The 17,617-nt window shown below is 44.5% G+C and overlaps 1 protein-coding gene across 5 annotated transcripts in view; it reads left to right on the forward strand.

The window, feature by feature from the left end:
* The window catches only part of PEPD (peptidase D), a 258,003-nt gene that overhangs the window by 63,103 nt on the left and 177,283 nt on the right, over window positions 1–17,617 (forward strand). For 4 of the 5 annotated variants that reach the window (XM_061593983.1, XM_061593981.1, XM_061593984.1 and 1 more), the window contains exon 7: window positions 6,007–6,051. The exons of the other annotated variant lie outside the window; for it this stretch is intronic. In XM_061593983.1, coding sequence (XP_061449967.1) covers window positions 6,007–6,051 — 45 coding nt within the window. The remainder of the gene's footprint in view (window positions 1–6,006; window positions 6,052–17,617) is intronic. 5 annotated transcript variants of the gene reach the window in all.

Here is a 17,617-nt window from a genome sequence, read left to right on the forward strand (position 1 = left end):
CAACTCCGGACTCTCCTTTCGCATCTGTGCTCATCAGTCTCTGGGCTTCCTTTCAGCTTTGACCCAGCTGCGTCATTAGTCACAGTGCTGCACATACTTGTCCTTTGTTCTTCCCCAGTAGCTCGGTGAGTGCCTTCTGACCTGGAGGTCTCATCTTCCAGCACTGTCTCGTGTTGGATACTCTGTTCATAGGGTTTTCGTGGTAAGAGGTATTCAGAGGTGGTTTACCCTTGCCTTCCTCTGAGTTTGGATGCATCTTAGTCTGGTGTCTCAGCTTTGACCATTCCACCTTGGGTGCCCCTGCTAGGAGTCTAGCCTCTTGGTCTAGACTCCTGACGGCATTGCTCTCAGCTTTTTCAACACTCTCAAACCCCCTCACCATAAAGGTGTGCATCCTAGAGGGGGAATAATAATAATAATAAAGAATTTAATTCAGCCTTCCTGAACCCGAAGCCCTCCAGATGTTGTTGGACTACAATTCTCATCATCCCGAGCCAGCATGGTCAATGGTCAGGAATGATGGGAGTAGGAGTCCAAAACACCTGGAGGGCACCAGGTTAGCAAAGGCTGCTTTCAAGTTTCCCCCCTGGGCTCCCCCTCAGGTGAGGGGGACGGTGGATTGTGCAGGATCATTTGTTCTGCTTTTCTTTTCTTTTTTGCAGAGGTCCGAGCCTTTGGGCATCTGCTTCTTGTGGCTGCAGTCCATGGAGGATCATTCCTGTCCAGTCTCCATTAAACTAAACAGGCTGTGTTCTTCTCTTTTCTACTCCTTTTTATGGTGTCCCTCCATTGTGTTTCAAAAGGTATATTTGGCTCTTGGGGAAGTTCTGTTACAACATTTGTCTTTGCAGATTCTCTGAATATACCTGATAAGGCCCTCTTCTTTTTGTTTTTTTCTTGCCACCCCAAGGCTTGTCATCTTCATCCTTCCAGAACTTCTCCCAACAACTGAATTTTATTCTCTGCTTTTTAGTTTGTCACTCTCTGTCTTCTATCAAAATCTTTTTCTCTAATTGCTGTCCTGTGGCTCACTTCTTCAACCTCTTGTTGAACATCTTTTGGATCACTAGTTGTCTTCGACCTTTCATTATTTTCCACATGACAGTAAGTAGTGGTGTATGTATGTGTGTCTGCATGCTTGCACACACCTACATATGGGAAGGAATAAGCTGAAGCTGAACCCTGACAAAACCGAGGTACTGTTTGTGGGAGACAAGGGAAGGTTGGGGGATGTTGACCTGGTGCTCAATGGGGTACAACTGCCCCTGAAAACCAGGTCCGCAGCCTGGGGGTCATTCTTAACTCCCAGCTGTCCATGGAAGCTCAGGTCTCGGCTGTGAGCCGGGCGGCGCTGTATCAACTCCATCTGATAAGGAGGCTGCGCCCCTACCTTCCGAACCATCTGCTCCCATCTGTGGTACATGCCCTGGTCTCCTTTCGCCTAGACTACTGTAATGCGTTCTACATGGGGTTATCCTTGAAAACGGTCCGGAAGCTGCAACTGGTACAGAATGCGGCGGCACGCCTGATTAAACGCAGCTGCCAGCGAGATCACATCACTCCAGTGCTGAAGGAGTTGCACTGGTTACTGGTTGTTTTCCGGGCCCAATTCAAGGTGTTGGTTCTGACCTTTAAAACCCTATAAGGTTTCGGCCCAGTCTACCTGAAGGAGCGCCTCCAACATCATCAGGGATGCCGCTCAACAAGATCAGCCTCAAAAGGCCTTCTCTCTATCCCACCAGTTAAAACAGCTAGACTGGTGAGAACTTGGGAGAGGGCTTTTTCAATTGTGGCCCCCACTTTGTGGAATTCCCTCCCAAATGATCTCCGCCATGCCCCCTCTATGATGAGCTTCCGCCGGGCCTTGAAGACCTGGCTCTTCAGGCAGGCTTTTGGGGTGGGTTAGGTTTTATTATTGTTGTTGAGATTTTTAATGTATTTGTATGCTTTTATTTTGTACGTCGCCCAGAGTAGCTGGACAAATAAATTTAATAAATAAATAAATGTGCACACCATAGGTTCCCCATGCAGCGATTCACTGGAAACCCAAATGTGGAGACGGCAAGATAGATGATTTCCTTTCAGCAGATGACCCCTCCATCTGCTGTCTGTGGGATGATCTGTACTCATTTCCTTCTGCTGTCACCCCACATACAGTGTTGCTTAGCTTTGGGGGCAGAGAGAGGTGGAGCCCTCCCCCTTTCCTCTAAAATGAGTGGTTGCAGAGAGGAACGGAATGGAATTTCCTCTACAGTTCAACTTCCCCTGGGAATGTTGTGAGATCCCTACTATTTTTTCAAAAGCAAGGTGTTTGGGCATTTGCCTGAGTGGGCATGGACTTAAACTGGTGTGCAGGGGTGCAAACCACACTGCCAACATCCCCAGATATGTGAGCTCCTCTTTAGACCTCCTTTCATCTTATCAGGGTTTCTGATTGTGGGGTGATTTCTAAGTGTGTTTAACCAAAAGTGCTTTATGCTGAGCATGCAAAGGTCTGCAGAGGACACCCACCACCACAGGGACGTTGGGTGTGGGGCTTGTGTTTGTGCTGCTGCCACCATCCCTGGTTTATGCCCATGTGTGTTCAGAGGAATGCATGAACTGGGCTGATCTTAATTGGCTCACTCCATTGGGACCTCAGGCATGGACCCTCACTTGCCTTTGTTGCACATAATCAACAGATTGCGGGTTGGTTGTGCTGCAGATGCCAGTCCCTATCATGAGTGTAACATGTAGACTGGTTCTTTCTTTTGTGGTGGTCTGGAAACTGAGCACTTGTTGGCCCTTTTTTGCTAGAAGACCTTGCAAAAAGAAGTAGAAGTAGAAGTTGTAAGCTGTAAAGAAAGCGGCTGTGTAAATCTGCCCTGGCTAGTGCCTCATAAGTAAGAAGGCTTTATCTGCCTTGTGGATTTCATAAACTCAGAACAATGATCCCAGATCACAGGAGGGGAGCTAGAGAGAGTAGGTTTTTATTTTATTTTTCTCGGTGTGTTGTGAGCATTTTTCTCCAACCTGTACTGTTATCTGAACGTTGCCAAGCTGTTCCCTTGAGCAAGAAAGCCAGCTAGCTGTGAGGTCATAGCTGTTTTCCGTTTTCCTGTCTCCCAGTTGGACTGCTCTCTTGGCCATCTCTTAAGCGTTCCATTCTCTGTATTGATCTTGATACCAGAATTATGTCCTGCTGTTCAGTGCACAGCTTCCTTGCCTGTTTCTCCCGGTTTCCTTCTTCACTCATTAAGATCATGGTGGGATGTTTTGAATCAAAATGGAATCCAGCCTTTTGTTCACTGAACTTCATAGACTAAATGTACCATTTTGCTCATCAATGGGTTTTGTACCAGGTTACCTTTATGCTTAACTAGCTTTTGCATCCTCAATTTTTGTTTGCTGAACCATACTTTTTTTTTTTTTTGCAGGCATAAGAGTCTTAAAACCTTCCTGTTGGTAGGGGGAAAGTATTTCATTTGTGTTCAAAGCAGGCAATTCTCATTATTAGCTGAGCTCCTCTTTTCCGCCTAGTAACTGACAGACTTCTGTAGAAGCCCTGAATTGTGTGGCTTGCTGACTTCATTTTCTCATGTTGTGAGGTGCTGAGATGGAACACTGGCTAAAACAGAACACCTTACAGCAGAGGCGTTGAGAGTGTGGCTGGAAAAATTCAACTTGTATGTAGAAATTGAATGTTGGTTCCTAAGAATTTGAAATGTCTCTTCAGCCCTTTGCAGGGTCTGGAGTCCAAGCATATAGCATTGTCTTTGAAAAAACAACCATACATTTCTTGAGTCCCTGCAGGTGGAAGATAGTCTTGGATTTTGAATGCCACTGCAAAGAGGTTGCTACATGTCCTATCTGTTTGCAACATCACCTGGCAAAATGGACACTAACTCTCGTGGATACTAATTCTTCATGATGTTTAATAGTCTGTTTTCTCTCTCTTGCTTTGCTGTATGCAAATATCTGGATATACATTTGGGGAAGGGCTGTAGCTGAGTGGCAGAGCACCTGCTTTGCATGCTGAAGGCCCCAGGTTCAGTCCCCAAGGACATCTCCAGGTAGGGCTGGGAGAGGATCCTTGTCTGAAACCCTGGAGAGCGACTGCCAATTGGTATAGACAGTACTGAGATAGATGAACCAATGGTCTGACTCAGTGTAAGGCAGCTTCTTATCTTCCTGTGATCCATGTTCATTTCAGCTGAGCAGAGTGGGTTACTGCCCACTTTTGCTCTGACATCCTCTTCCCCCGCATTTATCTCAGGGGTCACCAGGGGGGTAGTAGCGCCCATGGACACCAGGATGCCCACCAGTGCCTCCTATGGCATCCATGAAATATCTCAGGAAATATCCCCCCCAAAATCCACAGTACAGCAGAGACTGCTTGCTCTTCCTGCCCAGTTCTTGTTTGAAGTGACTCAGTCTCTTTTTCATTGAACAGCCCCCTTAAACATGCCGACACCTCATTGTATGTCTGGATTGGACACCCACCCTCCCTTCTGTGTGAACAGAGGACTTGTGCAAAGGTGCCTTTTCCCCACTCATGAGGGTGTTGGGCAAGATCTAAATGAGACCTCACTGTGCCCCCTTCCTCTGCCCACCATCCTCTGCTACCAAGGAGTGGAAAGCAGCTGACCTAGCATTGCTCACCGGGGAACATCAATATCTCACAATTTAATAATAACAGGGGGGCATGCCCACACAATTTTGTGCTTCTGTCTTTTTCTGCTCTTTTAGATGTGGCAGCTGTTCTGGTTATGTCTTACCACCACCATCACCATCCCTGGCCTCCATTTTGTGACTGGCACCCATAACGCTTTCTCAAAATGCCAGATGTGCCTACTGGCCAGAAAAAGGTTGGCAAGCCCTGGTTTATCTAAACCACATCATCCTTCAGTGAGACAGCACCAGTGTAACACTTGCAGTCTCTGAAACATGACTAAGAGTGACTGAAGGATTGCACAGTCCATCCCTGCTCACATGCAGGTTCCATCCTTCATGTGATAACTATGGTTAACCATTTTGTCTGGACCAACGTTTAAACCTGGGTTGCCACCTTACCCAGGATTTGCAAACCTTGCTTAAGGGGAACCTAATTGGCATTTACATCTACACCAGCCTTAGCCACAGTTAAGACCACCGAGGGGAAGTGAGGAAACTATGTGGGAAAGGAGAAGGGCTGGGAGAAAGGTGCATTCAACTCCCAGCCCAGTTCTGGCAGCCTTTCCCTACCTTTGACTCCCTAGTTGTTATTAGACTCCAACTCCCATCAGCCCCAGTCAACACGGTATGATGGGAATTGTAGTCCAGCAACATCTGGGGATCCAAAGGTTAGGAAAGGCTGGTTTAAGAGATTAGGGAGTTGCATCCTTGCTAGCCCAGTGTATATAGTTACTCAGAGCTGGAGGAAATCGGTTGTACAGATACCAGTAGCTGTGTAAAATCTATAGCTTTAAATCCATGTTTTGCACACCTTTCCAACTCTTTCTTCTATCCTAAATCTGTCCCATTATTATGACATTTTTTCCTGGCAGCTGGATGTGTTAGTCTGGAAAGAAGAAAAGCCATCTGTAGCCCAGTCCATTGTTACTAACACTCTCTGGGAGCCAACTGCGTGGAGGCTGTTACAAGAGGGTTGTCAGCCGCTCTAGCTTTTCTGACTCGACCAGGATTGCTGTGGCAACAGCATTCGCTGTAGGTGGCACTCTGGAAACGACTTCCAGTACTGGTGAAGGCTTGTGTCTCTGGCTTCCTTCTCTCTCCATCTGCTGCAGATCTTTTTTGTATTGTACTGTAGCTGTGTGGTGTAGATCTGTGTTTGAGATTTCATTTTGAAGTGTATGTCTCCTTCAGGGGCTGTACACTAATCCGCCAAATGGTATATAAATGCTGCATTACAATAATAGCTGTTGCATCTTTAGATGAGGTACTGCATGCATTTGCAGGTTGGAAATAAATTCAGCCTGGGCATTTCTAGACTCTCTAATTAATTTATGTACCTCTCATTTTTAATAGGTTTACTGTAAACAACACAGTTCTTCATCCGGAGATTGCTGAATGGTATGTTGCCCTTTCACTTTTACCTTCCAAACTTTGTCCCAACATTCTGTGTCGGGCCTAATGTGCCTGGGAATTTTTATTTTTATTTTCAAACTAACAACAATGGCCAGTGTGTGTTTCTCAGTGGAGAATGCCTGGACATTACAAGGGCCTTCACATAGGGACCACAGAAATGCATGGCACAGGTCCCCATAGCTGGCATTCAGTGGGACTGTGAGCTCTCTGTTTTATAGAATTCAGTGGCAGGCATTGAGAACCAATTGATCTATCTGCATAGGCTCACCATCACATCTGTGTCGGCCATGCTACAGTGGCTCAGTTAGCATGAGATAATAATAATAATAATAATAATAATAATAATAATAATAATATTTTATTTATTGGTCGCCTATCTGTCCAGGTTAGTGGACACTCTAGGCGACTTACAATAACAAAAAGCTATACATAATATACATATACAAAAACAAACCACAGTCCTAAACAATTTAAAACCAATTTCCAGTTAAAACATCATAAAATTAATCCTCCTTAATCCCACCAAAAAAAAAAAAGCAGCACACAACAAACAAACAAAAACCAAACAAACACCCAGGCCACCCCAGCCAGCCGGCTTATGTATCCCTCCAAAGAGGGACAGGTGTTAGCAATCAGTCCCAGCTGGCTGGGTACCTGGGGTCTGGTCCTGCAGGATGCAGGTCTGCCAGGCAGAAGTCCCACAGGGAAGGGTGGTGGAGGTGGTGATCCCACAGCAGCAGCAGCAGCAGCAGCAGCAGACTCTCCTTCCCTGGGCGGCGATGTTCTCTTCCTGCAGGCCCTGGGTCTTTTTGTTAAGCAAAGCTATGGCTTAGTGCAAATGTGCGTGTTCCCAGAGGGATGATCGTTGCTGCGCTTCTTTTCCTTCAATCCTTATGCTGTGAGCTAAGCTATGGCTTGGCTTAGTGTGGTGTCCAAACCTGGGCTCATTTTTTGTCTCCTCCAGACAAACCATGGCCTGTAACCAAGGTTTGTTCTTGGGTTTTCAGTTCATGGTTTGTCTGGAGTGCGATCTACCCCAAGCCTGGGTTCAGATGATGCACTAGTACAACCACTAGGCTTGTCTTGCTGTTGTGAGCTTGGAGGAGGAGCAAAGTAACTGTGATACCTTCTCACACACTTGCGTGTTTGCACTAAGCCATGGTTTCATTTAGTGTTACATGGGAACTGGGTCATTGCGATGGAAGAGCTTTCAGATATTTTGATTCCTTCATTTCATAGTGCATTTTGTTGCCTTTTGTGTGTGTGTGTTTAATACACAGGTAGTTAGTGTGTTATGAATAAGTCAGTTCATTCTTCACAACAGCCCATAAGTAGTTTCTGAGGCATCAGCATTAACATCTCATGCATCTTCTTGCCACCCCCTGTCCCAGGCTAGTAGTTTTTTGTGTGTAAAGTTGGTTTCCTTTTAGGGCACACGCTCTCCCCTGATTCTGCCTAGCCTGCCTTTTTAACAATAAATGCTGATGAATGGGAGGGGGATAGTCTTGAATAGCTTTTGAACCCACATAGGTTATTTAATGTAAAATTACTTTGTTACACTGCCTAAATGAAAGTGTGTGTGTGTAACAAATATTTATGCGTGTGAGTTTTTGTCTGTGCAGACAACTGAAGGCAAAAATCATCCTTAACACAAAACTAAGGCCCCACCTGCACTACACAACCTACTAGTCCTATTCTAGGCCTATTAGACAAAATGAAATTTGACAAATCGCTGGGTCTGGATGGCATCCACCTGAGAGTTCTCAAATAATTTCTCAAATGTGAAATTTCTCAGTTGTGAAATTGCTTATCTTCTAACACAAATATGCACTTTGGCCCTCAGATCAGCTCCATACCTGAAGACTGGAAAGTAGCCAATGTAATCCCAATTTAAAAAAAAAATCCAGGGGGGATCCTGGAAATTACAGGCCAGTTACCTTAACATCTGTCCCAGGGAAACTGGTGGAAAGTATTATTAAAGATAAAATAACCAAGCATATAGAAGAGCAAGCCTTGCTGATGCAGAGCCAGCATGGCTTCTGCAAGGGTAAGTCTAGTCTCATCATCCTATTCGAGTTCTCTGAGAGTGTCAACAAGTATATAGACAGAGGTGAAATAAGAGGAGAGGTCCTCTTGTGGATCAGGAATTGGTTATGTAGCAAGAACAGAGAGTAGGAATAAGTGGACAGTTCTCCCAGTGGAGGGATGTTGAAAGTGGAGCCCCCCAAGGATCGATATCAGGACCTGTGCTTTTTAACCGGTTCATAAATAATCTAGAGTTAGGGGTGAACAGTGAGGTAGCCAAGTTTGCTGATGATACTACATTGTTTGTTTGTTTATTAAATCTATATCCCGCTCTTCCTCCCAGAAGAAGACCAGGGCGGCCAACAAAAACATTAAGGACACTCTAAAACATCTTAAAAACAGACTTTACAATATATTAAAATAAAACATCTTTAAAAACATCTTTTTTTAAAAAAGCGTTAAAAATGTCTTAAAAAGCAATTCCAGCACAGACACAGACTGGGATAATGTCTCTACTTAAAAGGCTTGTTGAAAGAGGAAGGTCTTCGGTAGGCATCGGAAAGATAACAGAGATGGTGCCTGTCTTAATATTTAAGGGGAGTGAATTCCAAATGGTAGTTGCCACAACACTAAAAGTTTGTTTCCTGTGTTGTGTGAAATGGACCTCCTGATAAGGTGGTATCTGCAGGAGGCTTTCACCTGCAAAGCAGTGATTGACTGGGTTATATTCATGATTAGGCAAAAAACCCTTGCAGTTTAAGAACATAACTATAGCTAACAGATATTTCTATCAATCTTTAAAAAGCAGGGAAATTGGGCAGCTGGAGTGAATGCACTAGGGGAGCGGGAGACCTGACCTCCTCTCTGAGATATTGTACTCCCCTGCAAATTTGTAATAATGCAAACACAATTTGAGTTGGTCTTTCACAGTCTAGTCCGCTTCCTGGTTTGTGTATTGTCATGAAAACATGTGAAGGGTTGTTAAGCAAGCATTTCTGAGTTCAGGACTATATGTTTTGTAAGGTTTTGTTTTGAAATGAGCTTATGGGAAGCAGTAAAATGGCATCAGGGTTGTTTCAATTTAATATTGCAGAATGCAAAAAAATCCATTCTAGCTGTAGTATGGCTGTATAATAAGGGGTGAAATGATCTTTCAGGTGTCCTCGTCCCAAGCTGTATAGGGCTTTTTACACCAAAACCAGAACCTTGAACTTGGCCCAGTAGCTAATGGGCAGACAGTGCAATTCTTTTAGCAAAATCAAGCCCAGCCTGGAGGTTCAGGTTTGTTAAAAAATGTTCAGGTTTGCTAAAACAAAAAGTAACTGTGAAAACTCCAAAAGGATCCCTCCAAACTAAGTGTATGGCTGGTAAAATGGCAAATGCAATTCAGTATAAACAAATGTAAAGTGATGCATGTTGGGACAAAAAAATCTTAATTTCACCTATACATTCCTGGGGTCTGAACTGGCAGTGACTGACCAGGAATGAGACCTTGGGGTCATAGTGGATAGCTTGATGAAGATGTCAACCCAGTATGTGGCAGGTGTGAAAAATCTGTGAAAATTCCATGCTAGGGATCATTAGGAAAGGTATTGAAAATAAAACTGCCGATATCATAAGACCCTATGGTGCGGCCGCATTTGGAATACTGTGTACAGTTCTGGTTGCCTCATCTCAAAAAGGATATTGCAGAGCTGGAAAAGGTTCAGAAAAGAGCAGCCGAGGGGCAGGGTGATAAGGCAACTCCCCATGAGGAAAGCTTGCAGCATTTGGGATTTTTCAGTTTAGAGAAAAGGTCAGTTAGAGATGACATGGCAGAAGTTTATACAAGTTTGCATGGCATGGAGAGAGTGGATAGAGAGAAGGTTTTCTCCTCTCATACCACTAGAACTTGGAGACATCCAATGAAACTGGATGCTGGAAGACTCAGGACATATAAAAGAAAACACTTCTTCATGCAGCATATAGTTAATGTATGGAGCTTGCTCCCAGTGGAAGCGGTGTTGGAGGGTTTCAAAAGAGGATTCGATAAATTCATGGAGGATAAGGGTATCAAAGACTACTAGACACAGTGGCCATGCTCTACCTCCACTGTCGGAGGCAATATGCTTCTGAAAACCAGTTGCTGGAAACCACAGGAGGAAGAGTGCTCAGGTCTTGCTTGCGGGTTTCCCACAGGTATGTGGTTGGCCTCTGTGGGAAAAGGCTGATGAACTAGATAGGCCACTGGCCTGATCCAGCAGGCTCTTCTGTCACACTGAAAGCAGTATCATACCACTGTAAACAGTCATAGCTTCCCCCAAAGAAAATCCTGGGAAGTGTAGATTGTGAAGTATAGTAAGTGTAGGCTAAGAGTTGTTAGGAGACCCCTCTTCCCCTCACAGAGCTGCAGTTTCCCAACTGGTTGCACAATTGATCCCTCTTCCCAGAGAGCTCTAGAGCCTGCAGCCGCGTGAGGAGAACAGGAATCTCCTAACAATTCTCAGCACCCTTCACAAACTACACTTCCCAGGATTCCTTGGGGGAAGCCATGACCGTTTAAAATGTTATGACACTGCTTTAAACGTATAGTGCAGATTGGGGGCCTTAGCAGCTGGAAACAGAGTTAAGGAAAAACATGTACAAAAGCAAAAACTTTTTACAATAGTATAACCATTGTCTAAATAAACATTTAAATAATAAATCCATAATAGGCCAAATTGTCATACTCAGTTTCCTGGTGGTCTGTTAGACCGCTGATGAAGGCCTCTGTGTCAAAACACATCTAGCTTATGTTGGAATATATTGCTATGGTTTGGATATGATTGCTATAGATTATTGAAGTGTTTGTTTATCTGATGGCTATCTTATTGTAGTAAATATTTCTGTAGGATTTTTTTTACACATTTTTTTTCATTCTGTTCCTGGTTGCTTTGTTTTTATGTGAAACATTTCTTTCCGCAACCTAATTTTTAATCATTCGTTATGGCCAGTGGCTAAAGAAAGGAAGCTGAGGACTCACTTCCTCCTTCTGATCTGTGCAAGAGGTTGCATGGTGTCTGGTGTGCAGTCCAGGGGTACACTGCTTCTTACAGAAATTCCCTAAAAGTAGGTCTGTGTTCTCTCCCCGCCCCCTGCCTCCAGGCTCCAAACACTCAAGGGAAAATAAGGGCCAGCACATACCTGGGGAGCAAGTACCCTTTAAGCAGCCCTGACTCCATGTGCATTATATGATCTTGGAGACAATTTTTAAAATAGTGCAGGGGTTCAGTAGGGGGAACTCCTTTGGTGAAATTTCTTTCCAAATGATTTCTGTGGGTTCACAGATGACTCTAGGTCTTGGCGTTCATGTTGCTTTTAGGTCACTGCCGAGGATGGTCTGTGAGTATCCTGGTTATTCATGGAAGCTTTTTCATTTTTTGCATCCTTCGTTCAGAGAGATTAAAAGCATGTTCTGAGGTCAAGTGGCTTGTGGATCTTTCTGGTTTGATCTGCTTATCACATAGCTGAGAAGTGTATCCATTTGTCTACCTTGTCTATACTGGGGGAGTCCTGGAGGATATGTCTCTTGCTTTTGGGTGCTCAGAATATCAAAGGTTTGAGACCATAGGTAATGATCTATCTCGCATGGTGCTGTGTGTTTTGACTGGCAGCAGCTCAATGAGATCTTTTCCAGCCCCACAGTTTGAGACCTGTCCACTGGAGATGCCAGGGATTGAGCCTGGGCCTTCTGCATGCAAAGCAGGTGTCTCACTAGTAAGTGATTTATTTTGTTCCCACAACAAAGCCCTTCTCTAGCTCACAAACTGGACTGCAGCCATTATATAATATCACAAGGCAAAAACAAACTAAATGCCACTGAAATAATTCTTGTAAAATTCTTTAGTGTTAGCAGTTGTGTAGGTTCAAATACAGATACATTAATTATGATACTGTTGCAGAGACTACCCAAAGAAGAATTAATTGAATGTCTGGCAGAATGGGTAATGTTATATAAATGTCAGACTATTATTGCCTCCTTTTGGGATTCATTTTAAAAGCATTAATTCTAATGCAGTCCGTTGGCAAATTTATGGATGCTCTCTTTAATTACACTTGAATGTCAACGGTGCCTGGCATTAGCAGGAGCGTACTGAGAAGAACCCAACTCCTAAAGTGTTGCACAATGGTGATACTACTTAATTTTAAACTCATTTTCAATAAGGTGGATGTTAGGACTATTCTCCATTGTGGGGGAATAAAAGTCCTTTTGTCAAAAATGGGGATGCTGTGAGCCAGTTTGTGAGGACTGAAAGGGGGAAACTAGATCAGCCTTTAGCAAACTGGCATCATCCAGGTGTCCTACAGCTCCCATCAGCCCCAGCCAGCACATCTCCATGTGTTCAAAATAATTTGCAAGAACTTAAACTGGGGAGGTGAAGTGGGTATGTCCATTCCCCCCTCAACCATCCCATGCTGAGTTCAGTGGAATGCACTTGCAAGCCTTCGCCCACGAGCAGGAACCCTGCATTGCCAAGGTTCTTGATCATGAGGAAATCTGAAAGCACTGTCAGCTGAACACCCTTACAAGCTCAGACCTTTTTGCTAGACATAAGTGGTTGGGAAAGGGGCAAGACACTCCTGGCATGAATGATGTTGGGAGTGGGGCCTGCATGCATGCAGCTCCTCCCCAACTGAAGCCCTTACATGTTCTTTTGAACTCTTGTGTGGGACTACTGTAGCTGTATGTATTTGTTTAAGGTATTTGTCATCCGTCCTTCTCCCGAAGGTTCCTGGGTGAAACTATAAAGAGTCCAAACTAAAAATTAAACAATAACATTGAAACAGCCTACAACAAAATACAGCAGTGGCAGAGGAAATTCCAGATGTCCAACCCTCTAAAATCTTTGAGAGCAAGACATGCCAAGGAAAAGGCTTTCCTGTATTTAGGAACCTACAGGTAGCCAGTTCAAAGAAAGGATCCCATTCTTAAGGGTTAGGACATGGCAAACTTAGTGACCAGGGGGACTATGGAGTTTATAGTCTACATGCTGACTTACATAAGTCTTGCAAGTCTCTATCTTTTTAGTCTGTTTAACTTGAAATTCAGCTTGCTCTCAATCCAAGGGTAGTAACAGAAGTGCAAGCAGTCATGTACATTTCTGCAACTGTCTTCCCACCCTGCTCCTCACAGCAGGGGGTGATGGGGAACAGGTTTGGTGAAACACATAACATTGAATCAAGTGTTCCCATTTCTGCATGTTTTAGGGGAGAGGAGGGAGGATGTGGGCTATTCTTGATTTTTCTTTTTTGGCCAGGTGCCCCTTGTCCTATGTACAGATAACCAAGAATATTCACTCCTTGGCTTCATAGAGCAGCTGCCTTGGCTCAGGTTGCTTGATGCTCCAGGTTCATCAAGGTCTTTCAGGTGATGCCTTATTCAGGCCACATCAACTAGCTGCTAAGTCAAGTTTTGGCTGATCTTTATTTATTCCTGGGGGGAAAGTGCCTTGTGAAATGTGCTTATGGACCTGTTTGGTTATGATTTTCTTGTGGCATAGTCCTGTTGGATGTAATTGAGGGTTAGTTTTTTAGTTCTTGCATTGTTTACAATTGGTGAGTTCTCACATTCATGCTTTTGCATTGTCAGTGGATGACCTATTTCAAAATGGCCAAGCTGGTATGTAATGGACAACTTTGGATGTATTAATGCTCTGATAGTGCTTGATCATAATTTCCAAATGCTAGGGTGTCTGTGCGTTTGTGCATGTATGTCTCTGTGCGTAACACCTCAAAGTCTTAACACAGCACTACATCTAGTAATGGAAATTTCTTAAACAAAATCCAGGATGATTAGACAAAAAGGGGCAACACATACAGTTAGGGAAATCTAATCTCTCTTACAAGCTTGCAAATGGGGTGGGTAAAGCAGCCTCATGGATCAGACCAGGAATTCAATTTCCAGTAACAGCCACCAACTTGGGTGGTTTTAAAAGGGGATTAATCAAATTCATGGCTGAGGAAACAGCTATCAGTGGATGCTATTTATGACTGCTGCACATTACCTCCAGTATTGGGGAGGGATGCCTCTGAACCTCAGTTTGTGGGGATCATGAGTGGGGAGAGTGCTCTTGCGCTCAGGTCCTGCTTTCAGGCTTTTCATAGGCATCTGGTTGGTCACTGTGAGAACAGAATGCTGGACTAGATGGGCCTTTGGATGTAACCAGGCTGTCTTTATATTCAACAGTGGGCAGTGAGATGCTTTCAAGAATCCTACAAGCAGGTCATGAAGGCCCCCCTCCTGCAATGGCCTCTGAATCTGAAAGTGCCATAAAGCCAAGATCACTAATAGCCATTGATAGACCTCCTCTCTTCAGTTAATTTATCTAGTCCCCTTTTTGAACTAACCATCTGAGCCCAGCAGCCATTGCCACAGCTTGCGGCAAGATGCAGTAGAGCAGGGGTTGCCAGCATGGTGCCCTCCAGGTATTGTGGCTTACAACTTCCATAATTCCTGATAATGCTCATTGGGGCTGATGGGGGTCCAAAATGTTGGGAGGGTGCCACGTTGGCTACCCCTAAAGTGGAGCATGCTTTCCCAGCTTGAGGCCCTTTAGATGCTGCTGGGCTCCAACTCCTAGCCAGGATGGCCAATTGTCTTTAGTGATGGGAGTTGTAGCCCAACAGCATATGAAGGGCACCATGCTGGGGAAGGCTGACATTCAGGCTCTGATCAAAGACATACCACAAAACAGGGCACCAAATAGTCCAGAAGAATGCTGAGGTATTCCAGTGGCAATATCTTGTCTGCTGTCTAAGGCAGGGTGACTTTAAAAGCAATTGTTCTAAATTCCGTGTTGTGAAAGAACTGCTCATGTCTTGAAGTGGATGGATAAAATGTTCTTGTGAGCCCCAAAGCACCTAGCCAGGCTGGAGGCTGTCTGTTTGTGTGTCTGCAGGATTTACGGCTTTGACCTTGGCTCTCTCTGGTCAGGAGACATGCTCAGGGCAGGAACTCATCCAGCACGGAGGAAGCAGGTTTCTCAGAAGCAGCTCCCAGTATACTGTATATTGAAATGGGAGATGCAGGTTCAAGCCCCACCAAGAGAAGAGATCAGATGAAGGCTCCGTTGTTTTTTTTAAGGGAAGGGCTAAGGCTCAGTTGGTACAGGGTATGCTTTGCGTGCAGAATGTCCCAGGTTCAGTCTCCTGGCCCCTCCAAGTAGAGCTGGGAAAGACTCCTGTCTGAAACCCTGGAAAACCTCTGCCAATCAGTGCAGACGATATTGAGCGAGGCAGACCCATGATCAGACTTAAGGCAACTTCACATGTTGCAAGAGTGTGGGAAATTCCTCACACTAACTAAAACAATATTGTGAATTGTGTCTCCAATTCTACTAGAGATGAAAAATTGTGTCTTGGCTGTCAGAAATGTGGGAAGTGCTGCCTTTGAATTGTCTCATTAGGAAGAACAGTTCAAGCTGTGGATGGCCTCCTTTTAAGTTTTTGAGAATTAATGAAACATGATTGCTGATGGGGGAAAGTTGATGCTTGCACAGAATGGAAAATTGGAAGCAACTGCTTAAAACTTAGCCCAGGGGTGATGCGATATGGCTGAGCGACCACCACTCCCAAAGACCCTCAATCTAAGCACCTGACAAAATGGCAAAGGATCTGGTTGGTTCTTGGTCTCAATTATATTGGAATATGGATTGGCACAGTTCTCTTATGGCTGACAGTTGTCTGTCAGTTTGCTGAACCTTCATGTTTGACGCTTGAGAAATGGTCCAGTTTGGTACCCTGTTGCTTTATATTTCTTACATTAATATCCTTCTTTGGTTTCCAAGCCAGCGAAGAAATTTTAAAACGGATAAAATAAAGGCCCTGTTTTCCTCACCCTGCTCCTCTTTTCAAAAGGTTTTGAAATGAATGTGTGATCTTGGGTGTCTTCTAAAGAGCTGGCAAAGCTTCCCTATGCCAGACTTGGGAAAAACATTGGTGTGGGGCTTAGTGAGCCCCGTCTAAGCACCTAACAAAATGGCAAATGAACTGGCTCGTCCTTGGTCTTGATGAAAAGGAGAAGCAAACTTTAAACGCCCCTGAAATCTTCCCCAGCTTGTTCTGACATCCAGGCTGGAGAGGAATTGCTGCCTTAGCGCCTGCAGGGTGTCTTTCCTGCCCTGTAGAAGCAAATTAAGTGGCTCCCCCCCCGCTAGCTTCCATAGGGGGGGACGTCTTTTGGGGGCTGGATTGAAGAATAGGAGAGGGAGGCCTGCTGAGAGGTGTGGGGAAACCCCAAAGACCCATGCAGGGACAAACACGAAGTGCTCGGCCCCTGCACCAACTTGTGTGTTAGTAACTAGAGAAAAGGGGTATATAAATAAATCTGACTTAACTGTTACAGTTTCTTCACAGGGGTTTCCCCCCATCCAGTGCAAGCTCATGGAGTGAAGCAGCTTTAACTTCTGCTGCAAGGGGAGCAAATCCCTGCAGGGGTGAAATCTGGGGGGAGGTGCTGGTCCACCCTCCCCTGTTTTTCAACGGCCTTTTCAGTGGTTGCTCTTCCCAGGGAAACACACCTGGTGTCATCAGTGTCAGCCTTGAGATGCCAGGCTGCGGCGTTCCTGTTTATCCAGGCTTTTAGCTTTAATTGGGGATCATACAAAAGTATGATCTCCGGCCTGTTTTGTGGTGGTCATCTTTTAGTAGGGTGGGATAGGATTTGGCCTTTTTAGAACGTTGGTTGATTGAGCACTTTTAAAGAAAATGTGTTTTATAGTATTTTCCTGATGCATTTGTTTTTAAATGTTTGCAGGCATTGTGTATTTTACAGCTTTGCAAGCTGCTTTTGGACTTTGTTTTGTGGAAAGTCCCAAATAAATGAAATGATTAATCTCCTCCAAGATTGTCCCTGCACCTTCTGCCTCTGCCCCATCCCCTTTGGGAGTGGGGTGGGGAAGGCTCTGGAGACCTTGGACTGGCTAAGAAAAATTATGCTTTCTTTCCTTTTTTTCTCTTGGAAAAAGCTCAGGTAGCTTCCAAAGGGAGCTTTGGGATGATCACCCATCCCTAAAATGATGTCTGCAGCCGGTGCATTTTATCACAGTTCCTTGGCAACTCTTTTTTGTGTCTGTGGCCAGCCAAATGTACCACTGAAAAGTAAAAACCTTCAAATCCCCTCTCTCCTATGTGGGGCTCCTTCAGACAACCTTTTTATTGAGCATTCATCCTGATTTGCATGCACAAAGCTTACAGTATGTGGTCTTCATTGTCTGGTCTTCTGGTCTGGTCTGGACAATGTCTGGTCTTCGTTGAGCATTCATCCTGATTTGCAAGTGGGGGTGTTCATACACCTTCCCATCAATTATTCATTCATTGCAGCAGTATATTTACCTATCACTTTCCTAACTGCAAAATGTTAGTTTCTTTTTTTAAGTGGATTTGGCATGCTAGAGTGGCGGACACTTTCAATCCACTTTAATTGCACAAACCTAAATGTCCAAGTAGGCACTTGAATCCCTTCTGCAAAATACCAACTGACTGAAAAGTGGTATGTCATCATTGGATT

The sequence above is a fragment of the Rhineura floridana genome, chromosome 13 (assembly GCF_030035675.1).
Source record: "Rhineura floridana isolate rRhiFlo1 chromosome 13, rRhiFlo1.hap2, whole genome shotgun sequence".
Lineage (NCBI taxonomy): Eukaryota > Metazoa > Chordata > Lepidosauria > Squamata > Rhineuridae > Rhineura > Rhineura floridana.